At 49.3% G+C, this 15,768-nt stretch overlaps 1 protein-coding gene across 2 annotated transcripts in view; it reads left to right on the top strand.

The window, feature by feature from the left end:
* The first annotated feature begins 471 nt into the window (after positions 1-471).
* Positions 472-15,768, top strand: part of COL24A1 (collagen type XXIV alpha 1 chain) — a 167,053-nt gene continuing 151,756 nt past the window's right edge. For both annotated transcript variants that reach the window (XM_083444747.1, XM_083444748.1), the window contains exon 1: positions 472-1,054. In XM_083444747.1, coding sequence (XP_083300873.1) covers positions 999-1,054 — 56 coding nt within the window. In that variant the 5' untranslated portion in view covers positions 472-998. The remainder of the gene's footprint in view (positions 1,055-15,768) is intronic.

The raw sequence follows: 15,768 nt of genomic DNA, 5'->3' as shown, positions 1-15,768 counted from the left end.
CGGTGAAAAAGAGCTTTGGGGAACTGCAGCCTTAAAAAGGGGGCGCGAGTCATGTCAAGGCAGCAGCAGGCCTGGGCTTGCTTCGCTTGCAAAAGCGCTTTCCCTCCAAAGCGGGACACAAAACCGCCGCCGTGAGAGAGCGCGCGTCCAACCCTCTGCAATGGGGGAGCCCAAAGTAAGCAGCAGCAGCAGCTCCCGGGCTCCCCTCAGCGGCGGCGTCGGGCCGCCCACCCAAGCCATCCCGAGTCAGGCTCTTGTCTCTCCGCTCTGCCTCCTCTGCTTGGCGGCTGCCGGGAGGCCGGGGGAAGAAAAGAGAGATGCGTTTGATGATGTAATCGCCAGTCAGTGAGCGGTGAAATTTAACACCGAGCCGCGGTGGGGAGGATTCGCTTTGCTTTGGGGTTGGCTGCTCGCTCTGCTCTGCTCCGCAGCCAGAGGCAGAGTCTCCTTTTCAGCTCCGGATGCCTGCGCTGTTGCCATTAGAAGCTGCAGAGAGAGCAATTTAAAAAGTTTGGTGGGTTGGTGTTTTTTTTTTTGCCTGCGCGTTGCAGAGCCCCCCCCCCTTTTTTTTGCCAGTCTGGACCTTTGCTGCAGCTGTCCCCCCCCCCTTCCGTTGGCCAAGACCTCGTGCAAAAACCCACCCCGCCGAAGCCCCTCACGCCAACCACCACGCGACACCCAAACAACAGCGCCCGGGCGGCCGCCGGCGAGGCACGCGCGAGGCGCCCCCTCTCGCGCCTTTGCCGAGCTGGCGCTTCCCCGCCATGCGGAGCGAGACCCGCTAGGGCGACCTTCGCGCAAGCAGCAGCAGCAGCAGCTCCTCTCGGGGCGGAGCGGAGCCGAGGAGCGGCGTCGGCGTTTCATGGACAGTACCTGAAGCCCCTGGCTGTGAGGAAGCGCTTGAGGAGGAGAGGGGGCGCCCCGGGAAGAAGAAGAAGAAGAAGACAGCCGCCTTCTGTTTTCGGTTAGAACTTCGCTGCCCGGACAAATGCATACAAATGCCTTTAGGAGCTCAAAGGACAAGGAGTGGAAGCATCTCTCCCACCGCGAAAACGTGAGTTTCAGGCGGGGGGGCGGCGGCCGGGGAGGCGACAGCGCGGGATGGAGCAGCCGCGGGGCGCGCCGCGCTCTCGCCGCTTGTCAACGCGGTGGCCGAGCTGCGGGTCCCGGCTGTTGCAGCGAAGAGGGGGGGTGTGCCTGCTTATGATTCGGGGTGGGTGGGTGGACAGAGGAACCAAGTTCCCCCAATGAAATATTTTGAGGGCCCTCCCCCCAAAAGTTGGTGGCCATTGACATGGCCATTCACACGGTGTGCGTGCGCCCTGACTTGCGGTGATTGTGTGGGGCGGGGCTTTATTTTATTCAAGTTGGCACGAATGAGTTGACAATGGTCAACAGCAAAGATGCTCGTTTGTTGGAAGATCTCCGTTCTCCTTGCCCGGCGAGGCTGTTTCTGGACTTTGAAGTTTTAAAGCCCTCGTGGGGGAAGGCTGTTGGCGCGTTTCCCATTCCTGGGAGGAACAGGATGCCGGGACTCCCAGGTTTCCCCCAGCTGTCCCTGGGAGTTACCAGGTCCGCTCATCTGCAAGGAGACTCTAGCTTTCTCGGTTGACCTTTTCCCTCGTTAAACCAGAAGGAAACAGGGATCTTTTTTTGCATTATTTTTTTTAAAAAAATAATTCTGTTTTATTTCTAGCACCAGATGGGCTGGCCTGAGTTGGGAAGCAGTTGATTGATTAATGATGAACTGGCAAGTTTGTTTGGGTTTGCTGAGAGCAGACTTAGAGAGGAAGCATCTCTTTTAACCAGAGATGTCTCTGGTTGCCCTAACCACAGCATTCTTCTCCACAGTTTGCCAGCTCTCCTGGATAGTCTGCAAGGACATGCCAGCTCTGCAGAGCAGCAGCTCCCAGAATTAATTATTCCTGTTGGAAATGGGGACGGACTTGTGTGTGGATTCCAGCTCCACAACCAAGGTTGAAAAGCCTCCCCCCCCCCCAACATCTACCACTCTGGCAAGACCTTGCTTACATTGATCCTGTGAACCATTAGATTAGCAGATCTGTCCCAGTCACTACAATGGAGCATAATGATTGTCCCCTGATTTCTGAACATTGATGCTCCCTAGAGGCAACACATGGATTTTTTTAAATAAAAAAAATATTTTAATCTTTGGACTTCCTACCTACCTAGGAGCAAAATTGCCCTTTCTTGCCCAGTCTGATGAGGAAGGGCCTATCAGGGTATAAGGACAACATGCAACCCATGTGGGGAGGCTGCACATCCCTGTGCATGTGTGAGATGTTCATGGTATAAGACATAATAAGGGTGAAGTTGTGCCTTTCCTTCCTGGAAGGGCACAGTTCATGTGTATTATTTTTAGAGAAGGAACCATTTGGGTTCCAAGCAGATTTGGCTGCATTCTAGGAGGGAGCTGCTGCAAAGACTTAGCTGCCTGCAGACACCCGTCTTTCTTTCAAGAAAGAAACAAAACCCTTGTTTTAAACCAATCTTTTTACTGGTGATCTGGGGCTATTTAAAGTTCCTGCGTTCATGAAGCATGACAGAAAAGCACTTGCTTTCCCATCTGTGCAGCCCGGTTTTGGGAAGGAAGCAAAAGGGCACCCAAGATGACTGTTATTGGGAGAGGAAGGAGAGGTTTGGAGAAGGGCTGCTTGTTTGTACATGTGTGAGAGAGAGAGAGGGAAAGAGAGGAGGGGGCAGGGAGGCAGCTGACTGGAAAACCTCTCTCCCACCCACCCTCTTTTGCTCAATTCACAGGCAAGTGCTGCATTGAGAGGTCAGGTTGCCAAAACTTAGCTTCAATCCGCTTCCCTAGTTCATCTTTAGTAATAATCTTTCTCTTTCCCTGAAGGCAACAGGAGCAAAGAGGCATTTGTTGTTACTTGTGATGGATAGGACTACTTAGTTAGGTTTGACTTACAGGCATGAGAAATCAAGGTGATCTTCCTGGATGCAGTTTGATTTGCCCTGGGCTTTTGCTCATTTTCTGCTTAGAAAATCAACAGGCTCTGCCAAGCAGCCAATTCTTTTAATTTAATACAGCAGAGTCTCTTGGGGCAGCTCTCTGTAAACAAATCCCTTGGCGTGCGAGGTAGTCTTTCCACGGAAGAGCTGGAGAGCAATTTGCTTTGTTGAGATTTGCAAGGCTGACTCCTTTTGTTTTATGCTTCGCTGGTCTGAATTTATTCTTCGTCAGATGTGTCTGCTCTTTAAGGCCCAGTTCTCATTGAGGTAGTTAAACATGGATCTGGAGAGGAGCACTTCAAATGATTGAATGTCCTTTCAACCAGAAAAATAAAAAACTATGGGCGCAATAATTTTAGCGGAGAGCTCTGGCAATCATTCCATAAGCATAAGCATTTCAGCCCAAATAAGTACCTGCCCCTTAGGGACGCGGGTGGCGCTGTGGGTTAAACCATAGAGCCTAGGACTTGCCGATCAGAAGGTTGGCGGTTCGAATCTCCTCAACGGGGTGAGCTCCGGTTGCTCGGTCCCTGCTCCTGCCAACCTAGCAGTTTGAAAGCACGTCCAAGTGCAAGTAGATAAATAGGTACCGCTCCGGCGGGAAGGTAAACAGCATTTCTGTGCGCTGCTCTGGTTCACCAGAAGCGGCTTAGTCATGCTGGCCACATGACCCAGAAGCTGTACGCCACCTCCCTCGGCCAATAAAGTGAGATGAGCGCTGTCAAGACTGGACCTAATGGTCAGGGGTCCCTTTACCTTTACCTAAGTACCTGACCCTTAGGAGCTAGATGTCTAATTTTCTACGAGCCAGCCTTCCAAAATGAACTTTAGATTGAATACTTGACTGGCCTAACCCGGTGTTAGGCTAAGAGATGGTGACTGGCCCAAGGTCACCCAATGAGCTGAGTGCAGAATCGAAACTTGGTCTCCCAAGTCATAGTTTCACACTCTAACCATTATGCCACACTGGCCCATTGCCTGCAGCTAGTGCATGGGCCCAGCAGATGATGGTTATGATAGGATTTGGATGCAGTCTTATCCCACAAAGGCTTGTGATAGTAGGGGAGGGATTTCAGATGATGCGTAAATGGGAGGGGATTGTGTGGCCATGCAAGCTAGTCCCAGCTGATGCACGAGCAGGGCGCAGGTTCAGCTGCCATGAGAGGGAGCCATACATGTGTATGCATGTATGTATGTATACATACATGCACGTAGAGCTCCTCTGCCTGAGAGAGGGGTTCCCTGGTCGGTCAGTATCCTGCATGCATGGGGGAGCATCAGTATGCACTTAGATCTTGTTCTCATGGCCATGTGGGGGTCTGCCTAAACCCTCCCAAGGTTTTGGGAGAAAACCTTGGACTCAGCTGTACATCTCCAAAGACAGTGGTACCTCTGGTTAAGAACTTAATTTGTTCTGGAGGTCTGTTCTTAACCTGAAACTGTTCTTAACCTGAAGCACTTTAGCTAATGGGGCCTGCCGCTGCCGCTGCCGCCGCCGCACCACCGCCATGCGATTTCTGTTCTCATCCTGAAGCAAAGTTCTTAACCCAAGGTACTATTTCTGGGTTAGGTACTATTTCTGAGTCTGTAACCTGAACCAGAGGTACCAATAATAATAATAATAATAATAAATTTTATTTATACCCCGCCCTCCCCAGCCAAAGCCGGGCTCAGGGCGGCTAACAACAATAAAAACAATCCGACATTCTAAAAACTTTTCACCATAAAATCAATCAGAAACAAATTGATGGCAACCAGCAAGCAGGACCCTGTGCAGATTGCCAGAGGAGGGGGTCAGGCTGCGCCCTGACCAAAGGCCTGGTGGAACAGCTCTGTCTTACAGGCCCTGCGGAAAGATGTCAAGTCCCGCAGGGCCCTAGTCTCTTGTGACAGAGCGTTCCACCAGATTGGTGCCACAGCCGAGAAAGCTCTGGCTCTAGTTGAGGCCAGCCTAACCTCTCTGAGGCCTGGGACCTTCAGGATGTTTTTATTTGCAGACCGTAGGTTTCTCTGTGGGGCATACCAGGAGAGGCGGTCCCGCAGGTACGAGGGTCCTAGGCCGTATAGGGCTTTAAAGGTTAAAACCAGCACCTTAAACCTGATCCTGTACTCCACCGGGAGCCAGTGCAGCTGATATAGTACTGGATGAATGTGATCTCGCAGTGACGACCCCATAAGGAGCCTCGCTGCGGCATTCTGCACCCGTTGGAGTTTCTGGGTCAGTCTCAAGGGCAGCCCCACGTAGAGCGAGTTACAATAATCCAGTCTGGAGGTGACCGTCGCGTGGATCACAGTGGCTAGGTCAGGGCGAGAGAGATAAGGAGCCAACTGCTTAGCTTGGCGGAGATGAAAAAAAGCCGCCTTTGTTATAGCTGTAATCTGCGCCTCCATAGAGAGGGAGGTATCGAAGATTACACCCAAACTCTTAACGGACGATGCTGGCACTAGTTGCACCCCCGCAAGAGATGGGAGTTGCCCCCTCAATCCCATATCGCCCCGTCCCAGCCAGAGGACCTCTGTCTTCGAAGGATTTAACTTCAACCGGCTCCCACGAAACCATCCAGCCACAGCTTCCAGGCATCTGGTCAGTGTGTCTGGGGCCGAGTCAGGATGGCCATCCATCAACAGATAGAGTTGGGTGTCATCAGCATACTGATGGCAGCCCAGCCCAAAACTCCGGACAAGCTGGGCGAGGGGGCGCATAAAGATGTTAAAAAGCATCGGAGAGAGAATCGCACCCTGAGGCACTCCACACACCAGGGAGTGGCGCGATGACAATTCCCCCCCAAGCGCCACCCTCTGTCCCCGACCAGAGAGAAACGAGCGCAGCCATTGAAGGACTGTGCCCTGGATCCCCACGTCGGCAAGGCGGTGGTCCAGGAGTTCGTGATCGACCATGTCGAAGGCTGCTGACAGGTCTAGAAGAATCAGCAGCCCCGACCCGCCTCGATCCAGCTGCCTGCGGAGATCATCTGTTAGGGCGACCAGAGCCGTCTCGGTCCCATGACCAGCGCGGAAGCCGGACTGGAATGGATCGAGAGCCGATGTCTCATCCAGAAACCTACCAAGCTGTTCAGCAACCGCTCTCTCAATCACCTTACCCAGGAATGGAAGATTCGAAACCGGGCGGTAATTGGATAGATCTAAAGGATCTAATGATGTTTTCTTTAAGAGCGGGCGCACCACTGCCTCCTTCAGTTCCCCTGGGAATGTCCCGGTGCCAAGGGACAAATTGATGATATCACCCAGGGGGGCCCGCACCTCGTCTGGACACGCTCTAATCAGCCAAGACGGGCACGGGTCAAGAGGACAGGTGGTGGGCTTTCCAGCTCGGAGGAGTCTGTCCACATCGGCTGGGGATATCTGGTCAAAGTGGTCCAATACTGGACCCGAGGACAGTCGAGGGGCCTCCAGTTCCCTTATTGTGTCCAAATTGGCAGGGAGGTCATGGCGGAGCAACAGGACCTTCTCCGCAAAAAAGCTCGCAAATGCCTCACAGCTGTGTGTCAAATTGTTATTTAAATTTGGCTGTCCTTCAAGGGACGTTAAGGACCTAATTATACTAAATAATTGCACCGGGCGAGAGCTAGCGGATGCAATGGAGGCCGAGAAGTAGGACTTCTTAGCGGCCTTCACTGCCATCTCATAGGTTTTCATAAAAACCCTATAAGATGTTCTTGAGGCTCCGTCACGGGCACCCCGCCATACTCGCTCTAGCCGTCTGAGGTCCCGCTTCATTTTCCGAAGCTCCTCGGTAAACCAGGGAGCCCGGTTTCTGCGGGGTCGCAGAGGGCGCTTAGGTGCGATCTCATCGATGGCTGCCAGGAGCTGGGTATTCCAGCCCTCAACAAGCTCAGTCAATGAGTCGCCAGGGGGAGCAAGGTCCCGCAAGGCCTGACGGAATCTATCAGGGTCCATCAGCCTCTGCGGGCGAGCCCAAATCGGCTCGCCACCTAAGCAGGGTGGGGGTGGAACGTTAATCCTGGCTTTCAGAGCGCAGTGATCAGACCATGGCACCTTCATTGAGGGAAACATGATCACATCTATACCGACACCAAAGATCAAATCCAGCGTGTGGCCTGCTTGATGTGTGGGGCCCGAAACAAACTGGGAGAGCCCTAGTGTCGCCATGGAAGACACCAGGTCCAGAGCCTGTGAGGAGGGAGCGGCATCAGCATGGATGTTGAAGTCCCCCAATACCAATAGGTTAGGGAACTCCAAGGCCCAGCCAGCCACAGCCTCCAGCAGGCCTGACAGGGTGGCTGCTGGTGCGCTAGGTGGCCGGTACACCAGCCAGACAGCCAAGCTCACCTCGGAGCCCCACACTAGGCCAACACATTCAATGCCGGGGATCGATGGCGATGGTAGAGCCCTGAAAGAACAATCTTCCCGGATTAATAGTGCCACCCCTCCCCCCCGGCCCACAGTCCGCGACTGGTGGAGGACGGAGAAACCTGGGGGCGCCATCTCTCGTAGGGTAACAGTATCCCCTTCGCGCACCCAGGTCTCCGTCACACAAGCCAGGTCGACCCCCTGCGAGATAAAGAAATCTCGCAGGGTGGCGGTTTTGTTGCCTATAGACCTGGCATTGCACAACACCAGTGACGGAGGTGAGTTATCCTTGCTCACCCTACCCTTGTTCCTCGGGATGGGGCGCAGATTGGAAGGGGTATGAGCATATCCATATCTCGATCCCCTTCGCCTATAACATCTGCCCCCACCGCCATACCTCCCTCGCCCCACCACGGTAGCAATCCCAAGCCTCATATCAACCTCCATTTACAAGTAGAAAGCAAGCAAAAAACAAAAACAAAAAACAAAACAAAGCAAAACAAAACAAAGCAAAGCAAAACAAAACACAACAAAACAACAAAACAACAAAACAATTGTACCAAACAACACCAGTCCCCACCCCACTCAATAACCAACCCCAAACCAAAATAAAACGGAACAAAATAAACATACATCAATAAAAACCACCGTACATGGTGGAACAACAAAGTAAAAAGTAAAAACCCCTTTAAAATACTTTAAAATAAATAAAAACATTTTTAACATTTGCTGCAGCAGCACCAGTGTCTTTAGAACTATAGCAGAGGGGAGTCTGGGCCCCGCCCCCTGGGCCAGGTGGAATCAGCCTGAGGGGGGAGCGGCCTTCCCAACTCACAGTGCAGCAGCAGCAGCAATGTCCCTGTGCCTCATGGGCCTCTTAAGCTGTGGCGATGGTGAGTCAGTCTGGGCCCCGCCCCCTGGGCCAGGTGGAATCAGCCTGAGGGGGGAGCGGCCTTCCCAACTCACAGTGCAGCAGCAGCTGTATAATGTTTTAAGTGCATTATACAAACGGGACACCAGATGGCGATGATGAGCTAACGACAAATTCCACATGTTTTTAAAAACGGTTTTTTTAAAAAAAAATTTGCACAGTGTTTTTTATATGTGTGTTGTTTCAGCCCTTGTGAATTTCACCAATGATAGTAAAATTTACCCCCACTTAAAAAAACCTGTATGTATCCACACAATACAGGAGGGATAGCTAACATGGTGCCCTCCAGCTGGTTTGGTTTACAACTCCCATTATCCCTGACTTTGACCTTGCTGCCTGCGGCTGATGGGAATTGTAGCCCAAAACACCTAGAGGGCACAACGTTGGCTAACCCTGTATTAGTGCTTGACAGGGACGGCCTTACTGTTAGGGAGTTGGGCAGCCGTCCGGGGCAGCAACAGTCCTTGGCAGATCTTTCTGCACCTCTAGCTGTTCTGCTACATGGCTTTGTCTGGGCTCCCTAAGCTGCCCTGCTGCCCCAGATGTGGTGGTGGAGCTGTCCTGTCACTAGTGTTGAAGTAAGATACACCTGCTAATTTATTTGGCTTCTGCGTGTGGAACTAGAAGGAGTTGCTATCTTGTCCTTTGCCTCAGGCCACAAAATGTGTCTGTCCTGATGGTTGTGATTAATGGATGCTTCCAGATAGGTCTTTATTATGGGATGGGAACTCATCATGCTTACCTTTTTTCTATAACATCAACATAACATTATTGGAGTCAAGATGGCAACCCCTACTTTGCCCTTATTTAATCTGGATTTAACATTTCTGGGGGAAAGCTGATTGGCTAACAAAAAAGGCTTTTGCCATTGACCTGCTTGTGATATCTGTCCAACTGTTTGCAATATTAAGCTTCCATCTGGTAACACCCCCCCAAATCTATGGGGCAGGGTGTATTGTCAGCAGCTACCAAGAAAATCTGTTTCTCACGCTTTCTGCAGCATATATTGCCAGCCCTGAGAATTACTGAAGGATTTGGTCATGTAAATTACTGTTTACATTTTTGGCAGTGGCTAAAAATATTGGCACTGCTATAAAAACAGTAAAATACTGTTTATGTTATAACTTTCTATATGCAGAATGTTGTTTAGACAGTAACAGTCCTAAACCTAGGAGCCATTGTGGACCGAAGACTGAATATATGAATGCGATAGCTGCAGCCAAAAAAAATGGCAATGCAGTAAGCCCGACACGGGTGGCGCTGTGAGTTAAACCACAGAGCCTAGGGCTTGCCGATCAGAAGGTCGGCGGTTCAAATCCTCGCGACGGGATGAGCTCCCGTTGCTCGGTCCCAGCTCCTGCCAACCTAGCAGTTCGAAAGCACGTCAAAGTGCAAGTAGATAAATAGGTACCACTCTGGCGGGAAGGTAAACGGCGTTTCCGTGCACTGCTCTGGTTCACCAGAAGCGGCTTAGTCATGCTGGCCACATGACCTGGAAGCTGTACACCGGCTCCCTCAGCCAATAAAGCGAGATGAGCGCCGCAACCCCAGAGTCGGCCACGACTGGACCTAATGGTCAGGGGTCCCTTTACCTTTTTACCTAACTTGTGCACATTCAGCTTTAGGCACTTGGCCCAAAAAATGGGGGGGGGGATTAAAAGGCAGCAAGGTATTGGGGAAAATGAATGTGGCAATCCACATGCACCCCCCCCCCCCGTGAACCCAGTGAGTTTTGACTATACTGTGGTACCTCAGGTTACATACGATTCAGGTTACAGACTCCACTAACCCAGAAATAGTACCTCGGGTTAAGAACTTTGCTTCAGGATGAGAACAGAAATCGCGAGGCGGTGGCAGCGGGAGGCCCCATTAGCTAAAGTGGTATCTCAGGTTAAGAACAGTTTCAGGTTAAGAACGGACCTCCAGAACGAATTAAGTTCTTAACCTGAGGTACCACTGTGCATGATTTTGTCTTTAGGTGCAATCCCTGGAACGTAACCTTGACATAAGTTGCTGGCCTACTGTACTGTTTTGGGTTACATTAACAAATGCATTATTTAGAAAACAAAACAAGAGCTAACAGAAACTTGGGTAATTGGTGGCTTGGGAGCTCTCAAAGTCTTCCATCACACTGCCAATACTGGACCCACCCCACTGCAGTGCAAGCTGAGAGCTTTACAACAAAACAAAAGAAGCAATCTCCTTGCCTTGTGAATAACATAGCTCTATGTGAGGAGTGAGGGTGTTAAAAAAACCATTGACTTACTGCTTAGCTTGTGCAGGAGTGAGTCAGTGAGTAAAACCATCTCTGCAAGCACTAGCTGAGTTTAACTTTTTGTTCCCACGTCATCCTCTTAGTAAGGTGCACATATGATAAGCCCCCGGCTTAGGGTCATAATAGGGAGCATGCAGTCATAGCCTGCAGCCATTAAAGGCATCAGGGTCTGGACAGCCTGCTTCAGACACCTGCTTATCCTTTCCTGTCCCATGTCCTATGTAGGGTTTCCACATGCAACACATGCTGCTAGGTAAAGGTAAAGGGATCCCTGACCATTAGGTCCAGTCGTGGCCGACTCTGGGGTTGCGGCGCTCATCTCGCTTTATTGGCCAAGGCAGCCGGCGTACAGCTTCCGGGTCATGTGGCCAGCATGACTAAGCTATTTGTGGCAAACCAGAGCAGCACACGGAAACGCCGTTTACCTTCCCACCGGTATTTATCTACTTGCATTTTGACGTGCTTTCGAACTGCTAGGTTGGCAGGAGCAGGGACCAAGCAACAGAAGCTCACCCCGTCGCGAGGATTCGAACCGCCGACCTTCTGATCGGCAAGTCCTAGGCTCTGTGGTTTAACCCACAGCACCACCCTATGTAGGGTTTCCAAATGCAACACATGCTGCTAGCCTTCTGCTAAATGCTCACTGCAGAAGCTCTTCATTGCTCCTTCTGACTTGCTACCTGTTCTCTGAGCATGCTGTTCCTGCCAGAATGAGCACTGTTTCATGATGGCAGGATATCACAGAGGTGTAGCAATGGAAGGTGGAGATTTTTTATTTATTTTTTACCAGGAGCATGGAGAAAGCAAGAGTCTGCAAGTGCTGAAGCAGGCTCTCTTATCTGCAGTATTAGGGGCAGGGGGCCTCCTCCCTTATAGAGTCACAAAGAGGCAACATACGACACAGTTCTCATCCAAGGGCTTTTTCATATGTACATCTATCATCTAAGTTGACACCATGCAGTTCAGTATCTCATAACTTGCAGCTGAAATGTGCACACTACCTCCATTATTTTTTTAAAAAAGGTGGCTTTTTGAAATTTGCTATCTCTCTATGGTCTTTGATCCATGATTATTGTTTCGTACATATAGCTTGTGATTTGATGTTGCAGTGCATACACTTCTCAGAACGAGTATGTTCATCCTGTGGCGTAGCCTGGGAGTGTCCACAGGTTGGCCCGGGCGCAGAATTTGTTAGGGGCGCAAAATTTCAAACACCCTGTGCTGCCTCCATACAGCTACACACTTCCATCGCTGGGCTCTGTTGAAAACAGTGTCTCCATGCGAACCAGGAAGTGACCTCTCCAAACAACGGAACAACTCTTCTTAGCTCTGCGGCTGCGATCTCCTGGGTGACGTAGATGCCGTAGGCAGTTGAATGTGCATACATACTCTGTCCGTTTCCCTCCCCCCTCTTTCCACGGCCCCGGACACTGGCAACCCACGCTACGCCCCTGTCCATCTGAGGGCTGAATAAATACTATCAGTCACCTCAGAGTCATATCGTAAGTCCAAACAAAGAGTGAAGGCATATAAAGCTTGGTTCGATAACGTTTCCATATAGCTTCATGAACATGTCATATGACCAGCTACTGTTTGTGGCAGTGTTGCTTTTATGTGTTTCATTGAGAAATAATGTGGCTAGATGCACAAGAGGACAGGGCTTCTAAACTCCTAGTAACTGAATTCCTTTTTTCTCCATGACTATTAATGGCGCAGGAGCCTTACCTGCTTTCACATCTAGTTTCCCCAATGAGAAAGCATTTGGAAATCACAGTGAATTGGCAGCACAGTACTAGAAAAGTTTGGATTTGATATCCCGCTTTATCACTACCCTAAGGAGTCTCAAAGCGGTTAACAATCTCCTTTCCCTTCCTCCCCCACAACAAACACTCTGTGAGGTGAGTGAGACTGCATGTGGAGGAGCGGAGACGCGAACCTGGTTCACCAGATTACGAGTCCACCGCTTTTAACCACTACACCACATTACTATGTATGTTTGCTCCTAGGCAAGTTGTGCTGTATTCATTCAGGCTTGTTTCCAAATGCCATTGCAGCCATATTGTGCCAGCTTATTCATGCTTACTCAGAAATAGGTTCCATCCACTGTGTTCACTGGAGCTTTCTCTCAAGTAACTGAGAACATAGGAAGAGCCCTGCTGAATCAGAGCAGCATCCCGTTCTCACAGTGGCCAAGCAGGTACCTAAGGGAAGCCAAAAGGCAGGACATGAGTGCAACATCACTCCTCCTACTTCTGCTTCCTAGTGACTGGATTGTAGCCTTGTTTTACCCGCATTCTTGTTTTCTAGTTTTAGCATTTAGGCTAAAGCATTTTAAAGCACATATCTGCAGCAATAACCGATCAAAACCAAAACCCAGACTCTTAGGTTGCTAGCAAAAAACTATGCGCTACACAGGAGGGTTTCCAGGGCCGCATACTACCCACCTGTGTTTTGCATATGAATGTTGACAGCTAACCATTGGGGGGGGGGGGGATAAGAGCCTGTATGGAATATTAGGGAAATGCTCTCTACAACTTTTCCAGCCAATTCCGGGGGGAAATATTAAGAGTTTATCACTTTAAGCAAAAACGCAAAGAGGCTAAACTGTAAATGCATATGAAGTGAAAGATGAAGTGAGTATCCTTTCCTATACAATCTTACTTCAAATTGCATTCCCTGTGCTTTACAGTGCGATGGAGAAAATGTTTTGTAGGTAGTGGGGTTTGAGCAACTGCTCACTACTTGAGTAGCTGTGATGGGATTTGCTCGTCATTTGTCTTTCTGCGTACATCTTTCTCCAGAGACCCTCTGATAGTTTCCTGGCTGGTTTTGGGGCCTTGCAAATTGGGTCCAGATGAGGAAAAGATTTTGAAGTTGGTGTGCAAAAGGATGTGTGTGTGTTTGTGTGTGTGTGGTGGTGGTGGTGGGGAGAGGAATAATCACAAGCATGTTTATAGGAACTGTGAAAGAAATGGCAGGATGAAGTTTGGCTTTTGGGTAAGCGGGTGAGGTGGGCTACAGCTTCTGAGAGGCTGCAAACAATTTGCAGATTCCAGGCAGGGAAACCATGAAGCCGAGTTTGTGAAAGGTTAATCTGGACCACCCTAAGCATATTATCCCATTGTTGATGTGTGGTCGTCACCCCCTGCTTCCCAGTTTTTTTCTGGGCTCAGTTCAAAGTGCTTGTCTTGACCTTGAAGATTTAAAGATCTTAGTGTCTAAGTCTGGTCTAAACTAGGACCACTTTCCACACATGGATATGGCCATCAGCTGAAATTATCTCTGAAATTACCTTCTGAGATCAGGTGGCAGACTATCAGACAAATCTGCACAAATATAAGACTATAGAAAATGAAGGAACTGTTTTGCAATGTGTCACAGTAATTGCGTTCAAGTTTCATTCAAGCTATCAACATGAAAGGGACTTATTTTTTTCCTTCTCTTCATTCCCAACTTACAACTGTGGAAAAAGAAATAATACATGTATTCATGGGAAGAGATCAGTTTTCTAAATTGATTCACCTTCTGCAGCTTAAGGAATGGATTGCCAATCTTTAGAAATCCCTGAACTGGCTACCTTTTGTTTGTGGTTTCTTGTAAGTTCTACCTCTGTTCTTTATATTAGGCAGAAAGAACTGCAGACTTGAACATCTATTCCCCTATCTTCCTTTATTCTAGAGTTGAATAACTCATGGCCAAGTGAATTTTCAGAAACCTTATGAGGGATAGATAGACAGATATAGAAAATCAATTTTTTTCTGATAAAGATAACTCTGACAACAGGAAACAGATCAATATATCAGTTACAATAGGACATTAGGATTTTGTGGGGTTTGTTTATCAGATCTCTTTGATTGGTTTATTTTATAATGCAAAATGTAGCATTACTAATATTCAGTCATTCCTAAATCTGGCATGGGCTTTTGGAATTGTTTGATTTAGACTGCCAAGCAAAGTATGAGTTATTAACCAGGACTGAATCTTAATTACAGGGTAATCAGTATTATGCTTGTTTGTTTTTAAGAGGCACATTTTAGCGGGTGCCGTTGCCAATTTTGAAGTACTGTACCAGATTTCATAATTTCCTTACTGTAGCCTTGTTCTTCAGAAGTTCTGATGTTGGAGTCTATCATTATACAAGGATAATAAATTTTTCCTTCCCTGCCGTATCTTGAAAACTTATTTTTTAATAGCTGCTTCTCCACTGGCCCACCTTCTTTATTTCCAAAAAAATACGTTGATTAGCTTCTGACCCTGGGTTTTATTCTAAATCACGTGCCGTTTATTAATATTTCACCTAGTAAGGACAAGCAAAGTTCATATAACAGTTTGCAAGAGAGAAGCAAAGGATTCTGGGAGTTGAGTCAAGCATCCTGTCAGGCTAACACAGCCTTCTCCAGCCAGAGCCCCACAGATTGGCCAACAGACACCAGTTGCCATTTGAGAAGGAAGAAAAGAGGGAGGGAGGCAGGCAAAAACAACATCAGTCTGCTTCCGTCAGACTGGTTTTCAGGTATAAAACATTCTCATTATATTCAGTTTTGGAAGGCTCAGAAATATACCTACCGTATTTTTCCCCCTATAGGACGCACTTTTTCCCCTCCAAAAATGAAGGGGAAATCTGGGTGCGTCCTATGGGGTGAGTGCAGGCTTTCGCTGAAGCTTAGAGAGTGGATAGCAGCCTGCCTCCTGGGGCGAGGGGCACCCTGACGCAGAGCGCCTCTCGCGCCAGGCAGACATCCGCAGCGTGGGAAGCCCTGCAGGAGTTCCCCGCAGGGCTTCCCACGCTGCGGATAGCAGCCTGTCGCCCGGCGGGCGGGGCACCCTGAAGCAGAGCGCCCCTCGCGCCGGGCAGACATCGGCCAACCCCCCAAGCTCGGGGGACAGCAGGGAGGCGCAGCGCCGCCATCCCACTGTTCCTCGACCTGGTTCGGTTTCCCCAACCTGCTTTTGGGGGGGGGGGAAATAAAGGAAAAAAAATTTCCCTTATTTCCCCCACAAAAAACTATGTGCGTCCTATGGGACAGAGCGTCCTATGGGATGAAAAATACGGTATCTAGTGACATTTTTAGCATAAAATGAACAGTTCCTTTTCTTCCAGTTTTCTGAATTGAGAATTGGCCGCTGAGCATAAAATATCATTATCAGTGTTGCTTTCTCTCCTGGATTTTAGTAGGATGACTTTTGCAGCCAAAAGAGAAGGAGCTACACACTTGGTGCTGCACAGTTTCTTTCTTTTCTT

Source organism: Podarcis tiliguerta, assembly GCF_965153285.1.
Source record: "Podarcis tiliguerta genome assembly, chromosome: 6".
Taxonomy (NCBI): Eukaryota; Metazoa; Chordata; class Lepidosauria; order Squamata; family Lacertidae; genus Podarcis; species Podarcis tiliguerta.
The sequence above is the reverse complement of the archived record's forward strand: the minus strand, read 5'-3'. Positions and strand labels throughout refer to the sequence as shown.